This window comes from Zonotrichia leucophrys, chromosome 2 (genome assembly GCF_028769735.1).
Source record: "Zonotrichia leucophrys gambelii isolate GWCS_2022_RI chromosome 2, RI_Zleu_2.0, whole genome shotgun sequence".
Taxonomy (NCBI): Eukaryota; Metazoa; Chordata; class Aves; order Passeriformes; family Passerellidae; genus Zonotrichia; species Zonotrichia leucophrys.
In genome coordinates, this window is record NC_088171.1 from 99,941,449 (window position 1) to 99,966,358 (window position 24,910).

Consider the following 24,910-nt stretch of genomic DNA (forward strand, 5'->3'; position numbering starts at 1 on the left):
TGTACTCCCTCTGTTTTTATTATTATTTCTTCCAAAAATAGCATAACAACGTATTTTCAAATGAAATTTGATACAAGAAATCCAACAAAACTAGTTTGACGCACACAAATTTCAAAGAAACATTTCAGTACTTCTAAAGTGTCACCATTTTTAGCTAGTTTCATAAGTACTAATTCTAGAAAACAAAAACATCTTATTGTCTTAATTTCAGCAGCAGAACTGACAGATTCTACTGCTTCAGTGAAGGTTACAAGTGTTCTTCTAGACAACAAAAAATAGGAGTCATGGAAGAAAGAGTACAACCTAATTACAGGGGGAAAGTAATACAAGTAAAAACTCTTATAATTTGAACATTTAAGTCTTAACAGAAATGTTCTCTTCTAGGTTTGCTATAACTTTTCAAAATACTCATGTACCATCATAATTTCATCTCTAAGTTAAATCTATTGCCCAACAGCAGCCATCAGCTACTGTTAGCCCAAAACTGGAGAGAGGAAACATGAAGTATTCAGGCCTTCTAAGTAATGGGTGGCAACAAGCACTGGGAAAACTGAGCTAACACTGTAGAGAAACCCCTAAGCCAGCTCTAAGAGACTAACAAGCAGTTATGACAGTAGATAGGCACAGTTCTGCTTACTGGTATCATTTGATTACATGCCCAAAGTAAGTACGTGTCTCCAATTTGGGGATTGTTACCCACAGGTACCAGAGTGTGTACGCACATACAAACCCTCCCTTCCAGAGAGAACTGCTGGTATCCTCAAATAATACACAAGTTCCGCTTTTGGTTCATGATACATGACACGACCATGTTTTTTATGCCTTAAGACTGCAATGAGGTCCCCATCACCACCAACAGCTCATTCTACTGCCAAGCCCATTTGGAATTTTATGAGATGAGAAAGAAAGGCATCCTAAGATCTGTCTAGTAAGTTTCAAGAAACACTAAAACTACTGAAAAGTCAGGAGAGTCTTTAATACAATAAAAAAATGTTCAGTAATCTTACTTAAGCAGCTGTTACTGATTACCACATAGCCATATTTGGAAAACGAAGTCGAGATTTAAAACATTAGAAATTGAGTACTTTCAGAGCAGTTTTGTACAGAACAAACTCATTTAATCTTAAAAGCACCATGAAGTGACACTACATATCAGCAAGCAGGAAAAACAAGAACATCATGGGATTTTACCATGTAAAATACACCCTGAATACCACTAAGGTAGATTTACAATGCAGGCTTGAGCACAGCACAGAGGTTTTCAAACCGACTCGGGTATTTTTTGCTCTGCATGCAATGTAGACATACCCTCTATGCTGAACAGGTCTCATTATGAATTAACTGAGCTCTGCAGAACAGTATTTAGGCCCTCATTCTGCATTATCAAAGTCAATGTTCTTCCATCAACTTCAGAAGGTGCAGGGTCAGGCTCATAATCACAAACATACTTCTACAAACAAAACATTTGTTTCTAACAAAGTTATGTGAGTTCAAACACAGGTTTTGAGAGCATGCAGATTGCTTACAAATGCTTAAAAAGACTGGTTCAGAATCTTTCTTATATATACACACACAAGTCCATCTGTCACAGACAGGCAATGTAACTCTGAATCACGAGCTTGCTCTAGTTTTTGGTAGTGTCCTGCACACGTCTGATAATTAAAAAATAAAAAATAAAAAAATAGTTGCCACAATGGATTTCTGATCATTCCAACTTGCACGTGGATATGATCCCTTCTTGCTGCATCCAGTATGTGAAGTTTCATGGTTGCTTCTCAAATGCAAATACTAAGTAAATACCTAAAAAAGAAAATGGGAGTATTTAAAGTTTCAGCTTCCTTGGTGACTCAATTAAGTTTTCAAAATGTAACCAGGTTGATATTATGCCCAAACAACCTGTTAGCAGATTACTGAAATGACAAAAGATCTTATGATTTTCCAGTGAGTAACTCTAGCATTCCACTCCAGCATAATTTTACATGCTTTCAGAAATGTGAATCAAAGTCATAAATTACTGTGCCATTCTACATATAATGAACACTCACTAGCACCTAAAAAGTCATGCAAGTTAAGTTTAAAGACTCCTTCATACTTGCAGTAATGGACAATCAGGGTTGAATTGTTAACTTCATTTTTAATTGAAAAGTGAATGAACTCCTGATACATATTACCAATTTTGATGGACAAAGATGAAATTATAGCATTTTTTCTGTTTTCCAGAACAGTATGATTCTATTACTGGATACTTGTACAATCCACACCAGCATCCTTAGTTGGCACATATTACTACAACTTAGTTGGCATATATTCAGTGCCAGCCAAGCCAGATGTTTCCGTGCTCCACACCAGACAGACGTGTTAAACCAGTCACTTGAGACCACATTTATAGATTTCCACTTGATTTCAACTTTTATTTTAAAGAGTGAGGTGCCATAGCTACTTCCAAATCTTTCAAGACAAGTTTATCAGACATTCTTCAGCAACAATGCAAAGTTTCATGTAAGCAACAAGCTATGCTAATACTCTTCTCAGAAGCTCAATACTCCACATGTTTCTGGAAAAAGAGACTGCTTAGGAAACATGGCAATCACTGGAGTTTTGAAGGTATAAATATATTTTTACATATGAAAAGGTGTAAAATTATATAAAAAGCCTCTCTCAAACAGCTAATTGAGATAATACTTCTAGATTGCTGGAAATTTATGTCTACCTTATAATTAATTCATAGATTCAATAATTAGATAATAATTTAATAAAGCAGAGTGAAGATTTGTCATGGTTTGATGCTGGCTTCTCACCGTGAAGTAAACAGCATTTTTTGGTTTTAAACTACTACCACAACCAGTATAATGGTCTGGGAAAATGCAAATCCTGGTTGGCTGCACTTATGCATTTCCTCGCAATTTCTTGAGATGTGCACACTATAAAACTATACACAGACATTTTGAATTACACAAATAACATCATCTTATTATATTTTTAAAATCTGGATTTTCTTCCATGACTAACAGGCTATTTTACACACATTTCAAAGCAGTCATTCAGTCAATAGTATTTTCAAAACCATTACTTACTTGTTGCTTCCCATTCAGATTTACTCAAGGTTCCCTAGAAGGGGACAAAAAAAACCCAGTTTCAACAAAAAATAAGGAAAGAATAGAACACTGATTTAGCTCCATTTTTCACTGACCAGTGTCTAACCACCCACACTGACTGGCTATTTAGGGGCAAGGAAAGCACTGCTGTAGACCACAAATATTTACAACTCCACTAACTATGCTGGATGGTTGGGAACTGGAAGATCCAGATAATGGAACACACCTAAAGTAAACAGGTACAGGAGAATGGGCCACCAGCCTGTTGGTGTGGATGCCCCTGCAATGCAGAGCACGCCTGTGCCCATCACCACCCACCAGCGTGACCTGAGCTGGCTCCAGGTGCTCTTCAGACTGAGATGCCCAGTATGTGTGCAGAAGCCAGGAAAAGGCCATACACCATGGTGCTGCCACCTTCCTCAGGAACACTGCCTGCCTCCACCCAACAACACCCCACAGCCCACAGAAACTCTGCTTGCAAGAGACTCTCACCCTCACTCACACATTCTGGAAAAACAGCCTGCCTTCCAGCCTAGGAAATTCCCAGCTCAGCTGATCAGATGAAAGCACGGCCAGTTCACAAGTAAAAATCTGCTTCCATTTACCCCACCACTTAAGACACATAACGCAACAAAAAGCTGATTTTCTGTTCTGCTACTCCATCCCCATCCAAGGAGTTATCACTGGGGCCATAATTTAGTCCATATGCTACGCACTGACCAAACCTTCACCTTTTAAAATAGCACTTGGCAACAGATGGTTTTGGTCTGACTTGGCTGTTCTCATGTTCTTAAGGGTATTTCTTAAAACAAGCATTTTTCTTTTCAAAAATTTTTAAATTTCAAATGTGAAGAGCAGGTTTCTTTTCTCTCTTGATGCAGGATTTTATATATGCAGTTAAAGGACTACATCTTGAAGAATTCAGAACATGAACAGTAGATGAATCAATGATTAAAAAAAAACCCAAACAATAAAATTAAGTGGAAAAACTTTAGGCTGACCACCCTCATACTGTATTGACGAAAATTGAAAGAATGATTTCAAATATATACAGTGCTACGGAGAAAGCTTTGAAGTGCCCCATCAAAGGATTAGAATTAGTGCTTTAAATCAGTACTGTGAAGATCCAGACATATAAGAAGATTCCTCAAATTAAGAATGGCTAGAAAGGAGAGCTGTCAAGTAAGATGGAAAAAATATCCTTTCCCTTCTGCATTATTAACAAATGTCTTAACAGCTACCAAATATGGTAAATTTGATTCTTTGAGTGTGGGATATAGGTCAGATGAACCCCTCAGCCCTGCAGCTCTACAATTTTTCACATGCTAAGAAGACACTCACACCAACTTCACTGCAGTTGAAACGAAGAAGGCAGCACAGTTTGAAAGATCAGGACCTCAATTTTAAGACACCATTATCTCTAGTGAAGAATGAAGGAACTTACCAATGGTAACTTTGCCTTGCCATCTTTGATAAACTCTTTTGCATGCTCATAATCATCAGGTTTATCAGAAACAAGCCTGGAATCACCATGTGTAGAATATGGCTGGAGAACATTGAATAAAACATTGAGTAGTGAGATACATTAATCACATCAAGTAAAAGGTTTGTCACAACACAGTCCACAACAGAAGTCAGTAAGTCTTAAAAATATTTTTAATTTATGTCTCTCCTTTATAGCATCCTCAGGAACAGGTCTGATATTCCCTACTTACCGGAAAATTTGACATCCAAGAATTATAAATTAAGTTTTATCCTTATATCTCTAAAGCAGGGGAAACAGAATAACTATAAACACGCTCCTTCATGTATAGTTCATTATAAGCACTACCTAGATATACCTTCTTTTACAAGAGCAACTATACCAGCAACTCTTCAGCAGAAGTTCTAAGAAATGAGCAACTACAATTTCAAGCAGAACAATTAAAATGCTTCAGTAACACACAAGCTGTAACAGTAGTATACAACAGGTTCTTCGGACTAAGATGTACTTACTAAGGATCCTGGGTACTAGTGATCTGTGTAAATAAATCTAATCATAGAAATGCAGTCCTCAGATATACGTGGCCACTACTTTAAGACAACTCTCTCTTTCCTAAAAAGGAAGATGGTAAGTCAAAAGCTGTGTCTCTGTGCTACTGTCAGTGTGAGCCCTTGGAGAGCACCATCACTTTTAGAGTCAACAAGTGCAGTCAAGTTGCAGTCTGACTCAGATCAACTAAATGGTGGCTTAGTCAGCTGAGAGTTTTCTGCAGAAGAATTCTACTGTTCAAGGGACAGACAGACAGCTGCAAGTAAAACCAAAGCCTCAGAGGTGGCCTGGAAAAGCTTCTCTGAAGCTGCTAAAGTTATTCAGGGTAAGAGTTGGAGGATAAACAAAAAATGCAAAAGCATTGGGCAAAAATATATGCTCAGTTACAGTTAAGTCCCATTTTTTTCTATGAACACAGACTGTTCTTTTATTCCTACAAAGATTCCTGTCCGTCTTTTAAGTCAATATTCCTTGCACAAAGGTCCAGTTTTCAGTCTCTCTGCTGAGGAAGAAATGGATTACAGTCACCACCATCTGACACTTGGCATGACTCTTCTGTTTCCTGCTGCACAAGAACAGAAACTTGCCTCAATATTGAAATATTATCTTCAAAACTTGAATAATCCATTGGGTGGGACCTGTGCTGATCTAAGAGAAGAGTGTGAGGAAGAAGGAGAGGCAGAAACAGAGTGTTATGAACAGACCACAATCCCCCTTCCCACGCAGAGGAAGGGAGAGGAGGTAGAAAGGTCAGGAGTGAACAAATGAAGCTGAGCCTGGGAACAAGCAGCGGGTGGGACAAAGGTGTTTTTAGGTTTTCATGTTTCTCACCTTTCTACTTTTTTTTAAAATTAATTAAATTAACCTTCTCCAAGTTCAGTCTGTTTTGTCTGTTACAGTAATTGCTAAGCAATCTCCTTGAATTTATCTTGACCCACAAGATTTTTTTTCTATTTTCTCCCCCTATCCTGTTGGGAAGAAGGAACAAGAGTGCAGGTCAGTGGGTGTCTGGCAGCCAGTCAAGATCAACAACCAGAGTCACACTTTCAGCCCCAGGAACTAAATACTTTGTATTGGTGGTCCTTACTTAATTGCAAAATGTTCACAAAGGAAATTTCAATTATTGTGCAAAAATTAACAAGATATGAAATGCTACTAAAATCAAACAAGTCAACTCCAAATTTACCTCCAAGGCTTGCATTCTCCTTAACAGCATTTTATGCTCATCATTCTTGATTTTTTCTTCATAGAATTCCCGAAACGTCATTTTGTAGACTAATTTCATACCATGCTTCTTTGCCATTCTGTCAAAATAACAAACTTAATTAGGGAAGCCATAAAATTATTGCAGCTTTATTTTCAAAGGAACAATTTTAAGCCAGAGTGACATCTTATGGTATTCACTAGAATAACACTTCTTTACAACTTTTTTCTCTAAGTAAAGACATTTAGATGAAAAAAGCTGCAGTTCCACCACAAATTGTAGTTTGTTTTTTTTTAATTAGGACATCAAAAATCTACACAGAAGTAATTTACAAACATTTTAATAGAAAAGGTCTCTTCTCCTGAAACATGTAAGTTCCATGTGGACTTCCAGAAAGATTACACTTTTCCCTGCAGAATCTATCATGTCAGATATTAGGAATATATTTAGAGAACTTCTTTCTGCTGTATTCAGTGGCTTACATTTCAATTTTATGTAGACACCGTGGACATGCAACACTGAAGTTACAGCTGTCAGTGACAGATGCTGTTATTTTTCACAGACATCTACAAATGAAGCTCTTGAACAAGCTTGAAGGGAAAGCTTAATACTGTTTAACCATACTGAGCTTGAATAGCAGGAAAAAAAAAACGTATGGAAAAATTTGTCTGTACCTCAAGATACAGCTGGGAAAACCAATTCCAAGGTCACAGAGAAGTAACAGCAAAATATATGCTTACAGATGAAGATCATTTAGAGGAAGAAAAAAAATCATCATAGCAAAAATCCTATTAACATCTAAGGAAAGGTGGAAAAGACAAGAAAGAGGTACCATGATGAAGAAGATGCACAAGAAAGCTTACTGAAAGACTAAAAAAGGGGTAGAAAGAAACACCTCAAAAAGTTACAAATAAAGAAGAGAAAGTTTAAAAGGTTTTAAAGGTTTGCTGACAGATCCAATATATAAGATCAGATGGTCCCTCATGAGACATAGTTTAAATCCTTACAGCTTCTGACCAGAGCATCTTCAACAGAGTTCAATGGACAGATTACAATTGTAGATAGAAATGCAAGAAACCTCTGTATGTGAAGTAACAACAAAAATTTAATAGCTGAAAAATATAATAAGAAAGGCAAAATATAATTTTCTGCAAGCATTATGCAATGACACATAAACTAAACAAATGTTTATTGCGCTCCACAGTTTTTATTGTATAATAAATTTAAAACATAACTTACTCCTCCAGTAAGGGAAAGTAAACCAAAAACTCAGGGACATCAACCACTTCTTCCAAGTGAAAATCATACTTGCAGCCAAATAAGGGATAGTCTCCCTTCTTTTCAAATTTTACATTGTACACATCATTCCCAAATGAATTAGTTTCTGAAGCTTCGAGTCTCTTTCTATAGAATGAGATATAAACAAACATTTTTTGATCAGTATTGAACAGGCAGAGAAAACTACACATAAGAAGCATGAAAGTATTTCTCCCAGTAATACTCAGTGATCTCTCCAGTTTCCCACTTCCCTTATCTCAAAAGGCACTGAAACAATGAAATGAAGCAGCATACTGGGTTTTAACAGGTTATTATTCCCATACAACATAACAAGGACAAAATGGACCTAGAAGATGAATTTTTAGCCTAGACACACAGACAATCTACATGGACAAGACATGCTTCTAGAAACAACCATAAAACCTTGACAGTTTTTCCCCAGGCTGTGGAAATTTTGACACTATTAAAGTCATGACAGAGGGATGAAGTGTATGAAGACCTGTATTCCCTAACAGAAGAGCCATGACGACATAAGACAAGGGTAAGTATTGCTTTACCTGTTTGAGTCAAGTTAGTGAGTGAGATTCTTTTTTATTAGATTCCAAAATTGTTGCAAAAAATTGCTTTTGCTTGCACAAACATATTGGAACACTGTAAGAACATCTATCACTTAACAATGCTTCCCAGAGTTTTGGAAGACTAAGAGGATATAAGAGTACTTACACAAGTTCAAAGCTGTTTGGAGTTGTGCCAATGAAATAACCTCCAGGAGAGAGGTTCCCACAAGCATTTTTAAGCATCATGTCAGCCTGCTCATACGTCTCAAATGAATAGTGGTAAACAAATTGACAACTGCAAATGTCAAAGCGCATATCAGGATCATTGTACTTGGAAGACAAGAGATCCTGCAACAGATAAAATAGAAAAAAACCTAAAGAAACAAGCATGATTCACTTAAATCTAACAAATACACCACATTCATGATAGAGACCAAAAGTCAGGGAAATTAACTTTTGTGTACAAGGACACATAGACCAAAGCATGCAACAGAAAATACATATACATCTAAAATTGAGCTGTAATAGCAACATGAAAATATCCCTTTCTTTCCTGGCCAAGTCTCTCTTTCCTCTCCCCCAAACTGAGAGATGACATGACCCTGCAAGAGACTATTTCTCAGAAGAAGGAAAGCCAACCAAGAATTCAAGCAGACCCTTCATGCAAGGTTGAGAACAGGTTCAGCTTTTCCACAGACATGCTGGAACCAGGTAGGTTCTGTCTCAGCCTCTATCAGCAGGGCACTCTCAGCCTGCACTTCTAGGAAGCAAAAGCAGTTCTGTGTACAAGAGTGTCTCCTAAGGCTCAGCCATGCATTCACCACTGCCTCCAGACAGTCTAAGAAACCTGCTCTACCACACAAATAGGGGCAGTTTTAAAGGTACCTATTATAGTAACAAAAAGATTTTTTACTTTCTAGTGGCAAAGTGTTAAATCAGTTAAATCAGAAGAGGTCCTTTATATATTCCAGCATTCACCAAAATAGTTTCCAACATCCCATGCTGTCTCATGTGACTCCAAAGCTGAATTCTGTTCCCCTTGTCGAGTAAAGGATAGTGAAAGCCCCAGATTTACTATCTGGAAAAGACCTTCAGGAATGTTACACTGAAAAACAGCAGCAAAATGCACCAAAGTGCATCTTAAGCAACTTTCCAGTAACCCCTAAGGCTGATTCTCCTGGCAGTACAATAATCCAACCTTAAAAATGTATATACCCAAATTGGTACAACATTACCACATTAAATCTCCAAAATATTACAAAGCACAGGAACTGTACCTTGGTACTATCTGCTTGTATGAATTCTGCATCAAAAATATGTTCATTATACCGACACCGGGACTTCATTTCTTCATAGCGGTGCTTGCACTGCTGCACAGAAATGTCAGCAATGTCTATATATGGAAACATAATAAATATAATAAATGCGAGTTTTAAAAATGTGTACACAGCTCCAGACAAGAAAGCTGGAATGATTACTGGAACACAGAAGGTACAAAAAGGTAGGATAAAAAAATGAACTTGAGTTCCATTAAAACAACTCAGCTCCCTGGGATTCTTAATAATCTTAAAAATATTAAAGATGTTGAAATACATCTCTGATATGTCACATATTCTAAGACTGCTTCTTTCTTAGTCATTGAGGTTCTCACAATATGCAATGAATTCACCTAAGAACTTTGTAAGTAAATTGATTAAGTGTATTTGAATGCTGCCCACTGAATAATGCAAGAAAGAACTGTAAAATGTGAAGTACACAAAATAATTCCCACTGAAAGAGTTTTAGGAAATTTCAGTACCTAATTAAATTTGGAGTTAAGTAATTCTTTCTCTGAATATCCTTGGGACACTTTCTGAGAAAAGGGAAGATGCATCATTCTCCCAATATCTAGGCCAATTATTCAAACCAGAATTTTTTTTAATCAGCTTTCAGCTCTACCCCGTTTCTGAGTCTGAAAATCTTTAGTTGACTGTAACACCCAAGACCATTTTTTTCTCACAACATTGGGGGAATTATTTGGTTTTTTAAATGCAACTCTCCTGTATGTGTTTCAGAACAATTAAAAATACTACAAGAGACTAGATGAGGAAGAAAAGAGATAAAATAAAAAAAGTCAGTCTTTTCCCCAGGGCCACATTTTACCTAAGGCAACCTGTATCAATGGTGTTTTTCTTTAGTGATAGCAGTTTTTATATTATAGTGATACCAGTTTTCAGTTGAACTGAAAGCTAAATATTGATGATTCTTATATTTCTGCTAGCAATCAAGTCATATCTTCAGATTAAAAGACAAAACACAACTTTTTGCACAAAAGGTGTACATTACATTCTTTGATTAACTGGCAAAAAAGAAATAATAAAATACTGGAGGTGTACTTGGTTTCCCATAAAACCTGATGTAGTTTCCCTAGAAAGTTATCATACTTCTTACCAGTACAGACGAGTTTTTTAATTCTGCCTTTTTTCCATTTCAATAAGTCTCCACCTTTCCCACATCCTAGATCCAAAACAGTTATATCACTCTTCTTCTGTCGTACCCGGTCTATAAATTCACCTAGGAAAATGAAAACCAGGAGCATATAAACATCTCTGCACACGTACTGCACCTAAAAGCCCAAAGAACCAAAAGGAGCTGAGAATTTTAAAACACCTCAGACCTTACTTTGCCTATAAAATGTTCTTAATATTACAAACTTAAATCTCTTTTTTTTCTAGAAGGATGAAAGGAACCACAAACTTTTAAAACTGTGGAGAAGATTAATATTTTCTGTGCTCAATGTGCTCTGCATATAACTTGACTGAGGCTCTGAACTGTTTCCTTGGCTAAGGTAAAACTGCACAAGGCTAAACAACCATCCTGGACACAGGGAGACAAACAGGGCTCCCTTTCATTAGCATTATAATGAATGCAGATGTTATTTGAAAGTATGGGAAAGCCTTTTGCAGAAAGAAAAAGCCAATTAAATGCATCAGCCACAACATCTCCTCCCAGTCACCTTACAGAAATGCATAATGTTTTTCACTCACTCTCCCAGGCTTTGCAATAACAGTAGCTACTTCTTTGCTGTCTTTCTACCCTACATACACCAGTCACATTTTTACTTCCCCTCGAGGCTGCCTAGATTCTCTCTGCTCTGACTGATGTTGGCATATTATGTAAAACATATCAGCCTGCTAGCAACTTTTCTTCACAGTAGGAGATATGAAATATGTTTTGATACAACTGCTATAAAGCCACACTGCTGAAATTCTTTATGACAGAAAGGCTTCAACACAGGCTTGAGGAACAGCTTTATAGAAATCTAAATATTGCTTCTAACTGCTCTGATACAACACAACAAAAAGCAGCATGCTAAGACAAATGGTGCCAACATCTTCTGGCACAGATCCCTCTTCATGAACCTGTGGTGCTGTGCTGATGATTCTTTTCTTTGTTGGCAGATATTTGATGGTTTTGTTTCCTCAATTTGGAATTAATGTGTGGAACAGCAGACTTTGCCTTTAAATAAAAACCTGCTGATTCTTAAAGAACTACATCCTTTAGCTTTCCATCTTTTCAATCACTGACTATGGGTAATATACGGGTAATACAGAAAATATTTATGTGTTCAAGCTTCCTGCAAAACTGCTTAACCAGGATCTGAACAGAGAGTGCTTTGGGAAAATGCCTAAGAAATTATTTGAGATAGATTGAGCTGTTCTTAGAACACTTAAGTTCTTTATGATTTAAAACTGTACTTTTCTCTTTAAAAATGCCATGGAGAAGAATAGTTTCCAGTATGAACTTTTAAAGTCAGTTGACCTTTGAAACTTAAGCATATGCTGAAGTTGCTTATGCAACTTAAGGATATGAACTCCAACAATACAAAACACTATCACAGAGATTCAAATTAAATATAAATATAGACATTTTACTGCAGCCGAAAAACTTACTATACATTATGAAACAAAGTGTTACACTCAACATCAGAAAACAGAAAAAATTACATTTTGATACAAAAGTTATTTACATTTTAATCATGTCTAAGCAATAAGTTAAGGGAACTTACCAATGAGGACACTCTTTGTCCAATTATTAAAGTTTCGGAGGTAGAATATGCGAGACTGGCTACGTTTCTCCAAACCAACTTCTTGAAGTTCATTATAATGTGCAGCTACAGCTTGCCCATGGCCAATCACATGCTGCAGAAAGGAAATCACACCACAGAAGCAACAGACTCAAGCAGTCAATTCTTTTTATGACTTAGTCATTTAATCAAAAGACACACGTGTTCACTTCAAGGATTTAAGAAGGTAAACAAGCAATACTATGAAGAGTATCATCATCATAAAGAGATTTCCCATATCTGTCCTGGTACTGATGTCAGTACTTCAATTATCACAGCAACACTCACAAACTTAACCCCCTTTTCAGTTCATTCAAGCAACTTCTGGATGACAGACACTGCCCAGCATCTTTCCTTCACAGAAATACTTAACTTTCAGTTCTCTAACACTCTCAACCACGCTCAAAGAACACGTTTCATTCTTCTTAAGTCTGGGACAGAAGAAGAGGATGTTCCTTCTCAAGGAACTTTGAGCCTCTTCAAAGAGCCTGTTTCAGAATTTCAGTGTTTTAATCTGACAGAAGTGTATAAACTGCCAATTTAACCAAAAGGCCAGTTGGCTGATGTCACATTAAGGTCCAAGTGGGTGACCCCACTGCCAGAGAACAGATCATGATAAAGGAATGAGAAGAATCATTTGACAACATATTCCATATAATGCTTAAGAGTTAGTTGCAGAAATGTCTCTGATTTAGCTTGAACTCAAAATACTCCAAGAGATTTCTGTCCAGCCTTAGCTTCAAGTACTACAAGACAGTTCTCTCCCCTATTACACAGAGAAGCAGTGTACATCCAGATATTATGCTCCCAGCATTTCTTCACCTTGAAAATAATCTTCAACTATATATATGAAGTGAAAATAAATTATAAGTAAAATCCAAAGTAACAGAACAGACACAACCAGCACTGACTCTATGAGGTACAAAAGCATTTGAAATAACAGTACAAACCAGAATGAAGCCATTAAAAGCATTCCTAACAGTTCACTGCAGAAGTCAATATTTCTGCATCTTGCTATTCAAATAGCAGTTCCTCAAGGGAAAAGAAGGTTTGGCAGATAGATGTGAATTCTTCAGTGTTTCATATACTTCTGGAAACATTCAGAATGAACACAGCCTTACTTGTCTGAAATCCTCATAACCTCATCACCTGTTTATTCCCACACTGGGCTGACCGATACTAACAAGTATTTTGACGACTTCTATTCTTCTCCAGGGTAAGCACAGACGCTCCCTGCATGGCCACTGAAGGTGACAGAAGCCAGAACAGCTGACTCAGACAAGTGTGGGGGACATACTCATGCAAACCATCAGCACATCTCAGCTGCAAACAGCCATCAGCAACATCTAGATGGTGGCACCTATGCTCAGTCACCTCTCTCCGCCCTTAGGCTACACAGACCCGAGGTACTTCTTGCTCATCCAAGCCTTATTCTCCCTTATTAAAAGGAGGAAAGGGTTAATAATGTTTCTACCACAACAAAGGACACCCTTTATTTTGCCAGACTGCTAAGCCGTATATTAACATACTGAGAAAATTCTGGGCAGATAAACAAAACTCTAGGTCAGACATTTTCGAATTACATTTAAATATCCCAAAAGGATGACCTAGAATGGATATTGAAGCATCAGCTTCTACAAGCTCATACATAATAAAGGACAGCATCATGTAAAATGTTTCCCTTTTCACCCTCCCAGGTGGACATATAAAAGGACATACATTTTCTGCTGCTTTTGAACTCTTAAAATACAAAGAAGCACCTGTAAGTCTTTCACTGCTTCACTTTGCCAACAAATCATACTTAACTGTATCACAGAGGATGCAGTCTGTTGAGTTTTGCAAGCCATGAATTTTGTCCTTTTATTACCAAGGAAATAAAAGGACAAAATTACCTTACCCAAGCACAGGTAACCAGACTGACACACAGATAAACAACATACTTGAGAACTGAGTTCAAGATACGGAACCTGGACTAATGCCACGAAAGCCTACACTACACTGCCAGATTGCTACCACAAGGAGGATGGAACAGTCTTAGAATTAGACTAAGTATGTGCTGAAATGATCATTCTAACTGCAAGCCCTCTTACTCCTCTGTGAAGCCCAACATCACTGTGCACCTGTTACTTCCCTAGGAAACATTTCCATACTTGTTTTGTGCTGGCTCACAGGCATCTAGCATAAATATTTTCAATCTTTTCTTGAGCTAAGGCTTTGAAACAAGGACTTGAAAAAAGCTCAAAATAAATGATACTCACTACTTTTTTAGAAGGCTCATCTTCAGAATCTAAATTCTTTGCTCTGCCATCCTGACCACCACCATCAACTTCTTTGTCATTTGCAGTGGACTGCTCTGCACCTGAAGCAGAACTATTGCCTTCACACCTGACACCTGAAGCTGACTCTAAAGCAGGAGGGGTTTTCTGCACTTCTTCATTCAAATTCTTCTCTACTTGCTGTTCTTCTGTCTTGGTTACTTCAGCCATTTTGACTGGTCCACTGATCAGAATGGATATCTAGGGGGAAAAGAAACAAACCACCAAGAATTTTCAGTGCTGAAAATTTCACTTACTTGTGGTTACGATCGTGACCTTCAAACATAATATTGGTATTTCACCCTAGGCAACATATAGACTTCAAATTTAACCAGTTGTTGAATAAAGGCAGCTCAATAAAACATGTGGGACTTAAAAGTACTCATTAAATAAGTTCAAATTAAGATAAATTCTTATTTTTCATTTTAGTCACTCTTACATATCTTTATTGACTCAACTGCCAAATGTTATTTTTTTTTCTTTCCCTTCCAATAAAAGGTAACCTACAAATCAGTTTATGTTTAGAAATACAGTAAGATTCTCTCAAATTAGTAAATTTGTTATTTAAACTGATATGTTTTGAAATGGATGCCTTCAAATAAGAGATCAAGATGGGTTTTTATGAGTAAATTTTCTTACCAGTTGTGGGTGGATTTTCCAGTTTGCCAAGAATATCCACTAGGCTCTGAGCTTAACCAATATGTGAATATTCAGTTGCACCTGTATTTTCACATCTCCACCTCACAAACATCAGCAGGGGCTGCAGGACTGCAAACAACTCCTACAAAGCTCATTTGGTCTCCAGCACATCCCAGCCTTCTTTACGCCAGCACGAGGAAGCAGAGCACCTACTTTTTAACAAGGCATGGGAGAAGGCAGTTTGGCACCCCCTGTTCTGAAAGAGTGGCCTAAAGCACAATTTAAAAAAAAAAAAAATCCAAAAATCACATTTAAACCCACCGTGTCCAGGCTCACCTCCTAATGAGGGCCGGAACACATCCACTGAGTGGGCCACCACACAGAAGCACCAGAGCAGCTTTCCTCGGAACAAATGGCCTCAAAGTACGACCTACAAAAATAATTCCTCCACTACTGCACAGCACCACAGCGCTTGGTTTGCGAAGCAGCAGCAGACTCCTCGTTATCCTCACCGGGCTATTCCAAGATGTTTCGAAAGCCCTAATTGTGAAACGATCCGACTTTCACAACTAGCGATGGCAACCAGAGAAAGCAGCAGCTCCTTCAGCCGGAGAGCTCAAAACGCTTGCAGTGATGTGGGAATGGCCCCGCCGGCCTCGGGACGCTCCCGCCCCCTCCTTTCTCCCTTCCCTCCTTCCCTTCCCCCATGACGGGGCTGGGAGGCCTCAGAGCCTCCGCTCCCGTTAACCGGGCGGCGGCGCCCGTGGCTTGTCTGCGGCCCGCCCGGCCCCGCTGTCCGGGGAGGCCGAGGGCCCCGGGCCCCGCCGCCGGTCCGCCCGCGGGCAGGGAGGGCGGCCCTGCACAGCCCCGACCCGGCACTCACCCGGCTCAGCGCTCCGCCATCCCTGTTTGCGGAAGTGACGAATCCCCACGGCGGCGTCACGTCCTGGGAGGGACCGCGGGAAAGGGAGCGGGAAAAGACGGCGGCGCGCGGAGTCCTGTGAGGGGCGGCTCAGGCTGCTTAGCCTGGAGAAGAGGAGGTCTCGGGGGGACCTTATCGCTCTCTACAACTGCCTGACAGGATGGTGTAGTGAGCTGGGACCGGCTTCTTCCAGCGTGCCTGCTCTGGGAGAGGGGAAATTTCGATTACATACTAGAACAAGTTTTTCACTGCGAGGAGGCTCAGGCGTTGGAATAGGTTGCCCAGGGAGGTAGTGGAGTCGGCCTCTCTGGAGGTGTTTAAGAGACGCCTGGCCCTTGCGCCGGGTGGTTTGGGTTACGGGGTCACAGTGGCAGTGCCGGACTGACGATTGGGCAGGGTGGTCTTAAAGGTCACTTGTTTTAAAGGTCACTTCCAAACTTAGCTGCGTGAAAGGCGGCGGTGTCCCAGCAGGGTAGAGCAACTACATGTTCCAGGGGGCCGTGCGAAAGGGGGGGGCGGTGCTCGCGCCTGCGCAGTGGGAGGGCGCCGCCGGGCCTGAAGGTGATGGTGGGGACGGGCGCCGCCGCACGTTGCGCTGGGCGGGCGGGGGGGGCGTGACGGGAGCGGCCGTTGGTGGCACCGTGCCCGAGGCGCGCGGGCCCCTGAGGAGCGGCGCGGGCCCGGCACGAGGTACCGGCGGGGCGGGAGCGGCGGGATCGGGAGGGATCCCACTCCGGCCCGGCTTGTGGGGGGATCGGGCTGCTGGCGCCTTCTGGCTGTGCCTTCCCTGTGACCGGTTCGCCTTGCCCGGCGCTGAAGGATGTCGGCCGCGGCCCAGGAAAGCGGGGTGGAAAGAGAGATTTCCTAGTAGGGAGGTGACGCTGGATGGGCCTGGGTGTTCCGCCGTGGGCTCCTGCTGCAGCATCTGGGTGGAGAGAAAGGGATCTCTGGGTGGGAGCTCAGGCTGTGACTTCTTCACGAAGGGCAGCGGCGATCCCGACTCCGCGGTGCCCAGTGACAGGAGCCAAGAGAACGGCACGACACTGTGTCCGAGGAAGTTTAGGCTGGATGTTAGGTGAAGGTTCTTCACCCAGAGGATGGCTGGGCACTGGAGCAGGCTCCAGGGAAGTGGTCACAGCACCAGCCTGGCAGAGCTCCGGCGTTTGGCCGCAGTCTCAATCACAAGGTGTGATTCTTGGGATGTCCTGTGCAGGGCCAGGAGTTGGCCGTGCGCAGGACATCGATGATCCTGATGGATCCCTTCCAAGTCAGCGTATTCCATGGTTCTATGTTACCGCTGAAGGACCGCGGATGGCTTAAGGGGGTTCTCTTCCTAGACATTCCTGTGTCTCGTCTTTTCAGAAAGCTTGAAGTGGCTTAACAAATGTTTTGTTGTCCCCATGTTATGTTTCCACTCCTGTTAATTAAGTATATCCAGGGAGTCAGAGAAGTCATCAGAATTTTTGTTAAGGCTGTTAAGTGAAACATGGATCTATGTCAGCTATTACAAACTACTTCAGCCTCACTAATGTCTATTAACAAAACTCTCTCTACTAACTGTCCTGAAAGAGAAAACATTACATTGGACAGCACTACATGAAGTGTCCTAGAATTCCTTACCAAAGCCAGTTCTTAAACTGAAAGTGTTCTTCAGTTTACCCCAAGGTGTCATTGCTGGTACAAGTATAAACATAAAATGGTTTGCCAAAGTTTTGCTGCTTTGGGAAGAGATAGGGCACAGGTTCCTCGTTTGGAATGTGTTTTGCTGCCTGTGCTTATGTGACTTGCAGCTGTTTCCGTGTGGGAATTGCATGCACAGAGGATAGTATGTCCCCACTGTCCATCTCCATGGAGGTGGGGGTGACAGCAGGTGTTTGTCTCCTTTTCTGTTTAATGGCTGTTTGAGGTAAAAAGGGTACGATTGACCCTTGTGGCAGCATTACTGAATTGCACTCACTGTCTAAAAGGCACTTCCATCAGGAAATTTAAAAAAAAAAAAATCATTTGGTGATTTGGGTAGGTGGATATCAGGTACCTTCCGCATGGCAAAAACTGAGTAGATAAATTCAGGCTGTTAAGGAGTCTGTAAAGAATGTAAGAAGTTAAAGACTTGTCTGGTGTGACTGTGTGCAGGTCTGCTTCACAAGCTATAGCGCCTGTAATAAAAGTTTTGATCGGGTTTGGTTTTTAAAAGATTCTTTGTAGTTCTGCTGTAGATGGTCTTTTCTGCAGGTAAAGCACCCCAGCTCTTGTGTATGCTCATAGGTATCACTTGGAAACTGAAGTGTGTTTTTGCAAGACAGGGATTTCTTGGTGTCCCCTAATGTCAGATAAGAGCCCTCAGTTTGCATCTTGGCACATTTTTGGATCTGCAGGGAGTTTGTTCTCGTCTTGAAGACGAGGGCATGAGAAATTCAACAAGAGCAGGAAGAACACTGATTTTCAAAAATTTAAAACTGCTAATGGAATCTCAGCAAATTCCTTGTAATCAGTTGAGTCCTGCAGGTTGGAAAGACAATCCAACGTATTTCTTTTTGGTGTTAAATCAGATGGTTGAAGATGAACTCATTTTCAAAATTAGATGCTGAAGCAAATTCATAATCATCAATATTCAGTATTAGAAATGGAATGAAATCACTGAAAGGACTGAGACCTGGGCCCAAAACCTGATGGGAGTCTTCCTGGACAGCCAGGTGTCATCAGAATGGATCATAAGGATTTTACCTTGATATGCTGATAGGTAATTGCATGGTTCCATCACTTTAGATCAGGGATCAAACTCGGGGTCAGAGACTCTTAATGACAATTATGTGCCCCTGGTAGATTTTTTTGCTTGAGATGAATGGATTGTGCAGTGAGACAATAACAACAACAACAAAAAAGAGCACTGTTTTAAGTTACAGAACTTTTTCTTAATTTTTGAGTTTTGAATCGTGACACCTCTAAAAAACACACATTATTCTTTTTGTCCCTGCCAGTATAATTCCAGTGAGAGTAAAATGTTATTATTCAGTTAAAAAATCCTTATGGTCTATTCTGATGACACCTGTGATTCTATTTTCGTAAATTTAGTTGAGTCTTGAAGGTACCAGTACAGGTCTGTTAAGTCCAACACACTTTGTCCACATTAAATTTTGTCCAGAAAATTGTGATTTAAGCAGGTGCTGACAGGCCAGAGTGGTGTGCCTACTTAGGACTTTTTGTCTGGTGAAGACTGAAGCCACATCTTCTTTTAGGCATTGGCGTTACACAGTAGGATTTACTCTGTTTGGAACTTTGTGCTTCCTCTAAAAATCTCAAACCCTTTGTGAAAATCTCAAAAACCCTTTGTAGCCCAGTGCCTTCCATCACTCAGTTTTCCTCTCATCCTCTTCAAACGAGACACATTTTTTGTTATGTTTCCAGACATGACCCTGCCCCTTGGAAATAAATTCATCTGGATGCTAAAGCTCTGTTTGTTCACATCAGGAAATGAAAGGGACGCTTAGATGGGCTATAAATTTTAATTCCCTGCATCTCCTGTTTTATCTTGTCCTGAGAATTGACCTTGATCCTGTGTAACAGTTCTTATGTAAACCAAACAAGTTGTGTGGCTGTGATTGTGGCTTTGTAGAACGTTGCAGCAGATATCCCCTGCAGCTCTTTAGGACTTGCCATGTCCTTGAGGAGAGGGATGGAGCAAGGGAGTGGTTGTTAATACAGTCAGGTGCTCATAAACAAATTATAAAACAAATCAACAACTTTTTTTCCAATGGATTAATTTTGTGGGTTGGAAATAAAAATGCAGCAAGTCTCTTCCAAAAGTGGCTGCTGAAAGATTTTAGTAAAACGTGACAGCACTTACCTTTAACTGCAGTGGTAGTGCTTAGCCACAGCGTGAACCAGGCGGTTAACTATTCTCTCTTAATATTTTGTGAATTTAAAAACTGGCTTTACTGATGTTAAAATTAGATGGCATCCTTTGCTTCCTGCTGTCTCAGGCCATAGGACAGTACTTTCTGATGAGAGATGTTTCTGTGCTGAGCCACAAGCCTTGGGCTTTGCTGATGACATCTGGCAGAAAGCAGCGTGCTTGCAAAGGTTGCGGTGTTGCAGTCACAGGATTCCTTTCCCAATCTGAATACAGCAGTGTTGTAATGCTGCTGCTTCAGACTGTGAATAGGAATGTTATTAGGGTTCTGATACTAAAGTCTCATCAGAGCTCCTTCTGGTGTTAAAGACACAGCTCTCTGAATCTGATGCACTTTCAGACACTTGTAGATGGTGTAGTTTTGTTGTTTGCATGCTTCTGTGCAAGAAATGCTGTGTAAGGCAGTAAACTGAATAATGGGCAAGAAGGTATAGCCACTCAGGTATCAAGACCTTAATAAAAATTTTACGTCTTTTATAAGAACTGTTCACGTTCATTTGTAGAGATGTTGGGAATAGCGTTTACTGAAAATTAGATGAAGACTGTGGTTTTGAGTGTGTGTGTGTTCTGTAAATGTTATGATCAGCCTCTTCACACATAATTTTTGAAGATATTCTGATTGATACTGCACATATTTCCCCATATGGAGAAATTTGAATTCACAACAGAGAATTCAGCACTTACTTTGAATATTTAGAAAAGATTTGTACTGGAAGTGAATGTCTGCCAACAGTAATTCTGCTGAAGGATGAACGTTCTGTATTTTTTGCTGGGAAAAATGACAGCTTTTCAGTGTTTGAAAGTGTGAAATAAATGTGGTGAGAGAATAAAAGAAAAAATCTTGAACCCAATGCTTCCACTGTGAATTCTGTTTTTACGGAAGCTGGGATGTTTTTTTTTCCAGTTTCATGCTGGTTTGCTTTTATTCCTACTTTGTTTCTAATTGTAAGGCTTCAGAGTTCTTCCTTGAGAATGTTTTTTGGGCATCTTTAGAAGCATTTTGGGTGAATTTGATGAGTAAAAGACTTGGTACTTAGAGGTTGTTAAGTGTCTTACGAAATTATTACATAATATAATTTGCCCTTAATGTATTATTACAGATAGTACTGTTGCTTGCTGTTGGGTTATGGAGAGAAGAAACAACAACGAGGCAAGACCTGTAAAGATCCAAGGTGGCCAAAATGGCATTTATCAAGGCTAGAAAGGAAACAGGTTTGGTAGTCACTGTGGAAGGTGGGGCAGAAGGCTGTACAAAGCTGATTCTAAGATCAAAGTTTAAGCATATTCCTAATAAATGCCTTTTATAATTAGTCATGATAAAGTATTTGAATATCTACGATTGTATTCTGTAGTTTGGTGTGGTAGTTTGACTCTGGCTGGATGTCAGGTGCCCACCAAAGCTGTTCTCCCCCTCCCCTCCTCAGCTGGGCTGGGAAAAGAAAATACAATGAGAGGCTCTTGAGGTGAGGGCAGGGAGAGATCAGTCAGTCATCGCTTGCTGTCATGGGCAAAACAGACCCAGTGTGGGGAAATTGATTGAATTTATTACCAGTCAGATCAGAGTACGGAAATGAGAGGTGAAACAAATCCTGACATTTCTTCCTGGCACTGCTCCTTCCTTACTGGGTTTAACTGTACTCCCAGTTCTCTCCCTGCTCTTCCTCTCTGTGGTACAGGAGGCCAGGGAAGGGGGTTACAATCCATTTCTCACATGTTTTCTCTGCCTCTGCTTCCTCCACAGGGGGAAAATTCTTCCCCTGCTGCAGCAGAGGGTCCTGCCCATGGCAGACAGTCTTCCACAAGCCTCTCCAACATGAATCCCTCCCATGAGCTGTAGTTCTTCTTCAACTGCTCCAGTGTGGGTCATTTTCCACTGTGTGCAGTCCTCCAGGAGTAGCCCATTCCAGCATGGATCCCCTATGGAATCACAAGTCCTCTCAGCTAACCTGCTCTAGCATGGACTCCTCTTGCCCCAGGTCCTTACAGGCCCTTCTCCAGTGTGGGTTTCCTACAGGTTCACAGCCTCCTCCTGGCATCCACCTGCTCTGGCGTGGGCTCCTCCAGGCTGCAGGTGGATCTGTGTTCCACTCTGGACCTCCATGGGCTGCAGGGACACGGCTCCCTCACCATGGTCTGCACCACAGGCTGCTGGCTTGTCTCAGCTCCTGTGCCTGCAGCACGTCTCCCTCCTCCTTCACTGACCTTGGTGTCTGCAGGGCTGTTCCTCTCGCATGTTCTCACTCTGCTCTTCCCTGGCCTCAATTACATCTCTGCAACAGTTTTTTTCCTTCTTAGCCGTGTTATCCCATGGCTCTACCACCATCACTGATGGTCTCAGCCTTGGCCAGCAGTGAGTCTCTATTGGAGCTGGCTGGCATTGGCACTCTCAAACATGGGGGAAGCTTTTGGCAGCTTCTCAAAGAAGCCACCCCTATAGCCCACCCTCCACCAGAACCTTGCTGCACAAACCCAGTCTTTTGCATCTGGGCAAAAAGGCTGAACTTTATTGGTGTCAGCACCATCTGTTTTTGTAAAAGTCACTGTATCTGCAGTGTGTCTCTAATTGTTTCATTACATTTTTCATTAATAAATATTTTATTACAATTCCAAAGACTTTAAATATTAATTATTATCATCCACACTGTGTATATCAGTGATGTGTTGAGTGACCAGAAAAGCTATGAATTAAAAAATGAGCTTGGCTGCTAGAATCCAAGTTGCAAGTAGCAGGAAGTCTTGAGCAAGAGTTCAGTTTTTGGCAGCAACCTTTTGACTCTCATTGACGACTCTATTAGTGAAAAGAGATGTGCACTACAGCTCTGAATTTCATCATAAAAGAAGTATCTGAGCTCTGAACATAGAACTAATAACCATATTTCCAGTGCATTTCAGTGTGTATTAAAGTGTAGAGTCAAAACACTCTCAGTGATGCTCAGTGAGTTGAAAGAGGTGTCAAATAAAATACAATGTACTATTGAGAGGGAAGATCCTAAGAGCTTCTCAAATGTTTTGATGAAGTGTAGAAAACTGATCTGTGTATTTTTTTAGCGTCTAACCCCTCATAAGTTTAGTTGTGGGTTAGTTTGTTTTTTTCCTGAGGGAGTTCAGAGTCATATGCAGGAAACTGCAGATCTGAGGCTTGCTTATGTGAAGTCCCTTTCCAGTCCCTGTTAGTTATCCAGTGGAAGCTTTCCACTGCTTTGTACACCAGACCACTACACACGTGCCCCTACAGCCCCCACACCTGCATGGCAAGGCTGGAAACCCTCTGAGAGACAACCACAAGTGTTCTAGGAGGAATGAACTACTGATAGCTTAGGATTCAGAAAGTTACTACCTAAGTGGAGTAGAAAGAGAATCAGATCTTATTTTGATCATTAGCCTGAAGTGGAAGGTAGTGTGAAGAAACAGATTAATACAGCCCCTGCTTTCAACTAACATAAGGCTTTTTTGGCCTTTTTTGGCATAGATATATAATATGTCTATTTTTAAGCTTAGTTGCAATCTATAAGCATAATTTCTCTGCCTTGCTTATTGCATACATGTCTGTAGAGTGATCAGTGGACCAAAAAAAATCAAACCAGATAGCACTTTAAAAGCCAAATTTTTCCTTGACGTGTGCCTATAATCTGAGAGGCTCTGGAACTGATACAGAGGATGATCCAGCAGCACTTGTTGGACGGAATCATAAGCGGCAGAGACCTTTTTGTTGAGTTGTACTTACATAAAAATTCAGTAGAGGGCAGAGTGAAACTTGTGAAAGAAGGAACCAGCGGTAACAGATGGAATAGCACCAGCCATTAAAACCTGTTCTGAAGAGCAGAAAGCACTGGAAGTGATCGTGATCCTTTCTTTGAGAAGCATTTGAGAGAGAGCATTCACATCTTCATATAATGGTCAGCTACATGCAACCTTAAGATCCAGTACTTTCCATCCCAGAGGAAAATGGAGTTACCACGGACTTACTGACTGTGCTAAGGCTCCTATTTAGCATTCCAGATGTATAATTCAACACACAGGCATTGCATTACGTTCTGCTTTATTTGTCCTCTGAATCCAATGTGCAGACTTTACACATGTCTGCAGTATCTTTTATTCTTCCTAAAGCTACTTCTTCTTGTCCTTTTTAATATTTGAGTATCAGAAGATTGTAGCAGTGAAGATTATTCGGTGTGTAAGGACTGTGGAAAAGTTTATTTGACTTTTTTGATTTTGCTCAGGGTGTTTTAGCAAGAAGAGTAGTTTAGGTAAAATAAGAGTAACAAAGTTATCTTATCTCCACTTAGCAGTATTGAGTTGTAATAATATGATCAATTAAAAAAATTATAGCATAGCATTTACTAAGTGAAAATAGTGTAGAGGTAGGGTAGGGCTAATGCTTTAGGGTTGTCTGTGTGCAAGGGTTTAGTTCCTTTATCCATTTTAACATGATTTTGCCAAGTTTTAAATAAATTCCGCTGTGACTTATTTTGCATTACTCCCTTTAACCTAAAATGTGGTGTTATATTTTCAGACAGTCCTGAGTGGTAGACAAAACTACACAGCTAATGATGCCCAAACTTCAAATTATAAGCAATTTTCTTAGTTTAGAGTGAGTAACAGATAGTTTTAGTAATACTGCAAAAGTAGTAAAGATCAAAATAGAAATTCTAAATGTTCATTGATGCACTCAAGGTATTAATACAAAGCATAAAAAGTCCCTGTGCATTGCCACTTTCCTATCCATGCTTAGTGACTCCATGCTGTACCAACCCTTTCCAGTTACCAAGAGGTTTATAGTTTTATTTTACATTGAATTTAAGAAAAACAATGCTTTGCATGTATTGCACTAGTCTTAAAATTATTTTAAAATA

General features: G+C 40.3%; 2 protein-coding genes across 8 annotated transcripts in view; one reads left to right on the forward strand and one right to left on the reverse strand.

Moving 5' to 3' along the window:
- On the reverse strand, positions 1 to 16,615 carry RNMT (RNA guanine-7 methyltransferase). Of its 3 annotated transcripts, none has more exons than XM_064705783.1 (11): positions 16,109 to 16,615; positions 14,530 to 14,787; positions 12,215 to 12,347; positions 10,597 to 10,719; positions 9,444 to 9,559; positions 8,333 to 8,514; positions 7,571 to 7,735; positions 6,314 to 6,431; positions 4,540 to 4,641; positions 3,075 to 3,108; positions 1 to 1,800 (listed from the first exon to the last, which is right to left on the reverse strand). In XM_064705783.1, the coding sequence occupies exons 2-11, from the start codon at positions 14,755 to 14,757 to the stop codon at positions 1,763 to 1,765; spliced, it is 1,239 nt and encodes a 412-aa protein (XP_064561853.1). In that variant the 5' UTR covers positions 14,758 to 14,787; positions 16,109 to 16,615; the 3' UTR covers positions 1 to 1,762. The 3 variants fall into 3 exon arrangements, with proteins under 3 accessions (XP_064561853.1, XP_064561855.1, XP_064561854.1); XM_064705785.1 differs by lacking the exon at positions 16,109 to 16,615 and adding an exon at positions 15,547 to 15,569; XM_064705784.1 differs by lacking the exon at positions 16,109 to 16,615 and adding an exon at positions 15,226 to 15,494.
- FAM210A (family with sequence similarity 210 member A) overlaps positions 16,224 to 24,910 on the forward strand; it is a 19,781-nt gene continuing 11,094 nt past the window's right edge. The window contains exon 1 of one of the 5 annotated variants that reach the window (XM_064705789.1): positions 16,224 to 16,265. The gene's annotated coding sequence lies outside the window, so the exon portion shown is untranslated. The other 4 variants (XM_064705788.1, XM_064705790.1, XM_064705787.1 and 1 more) reach the window with 4 other exon arrangements.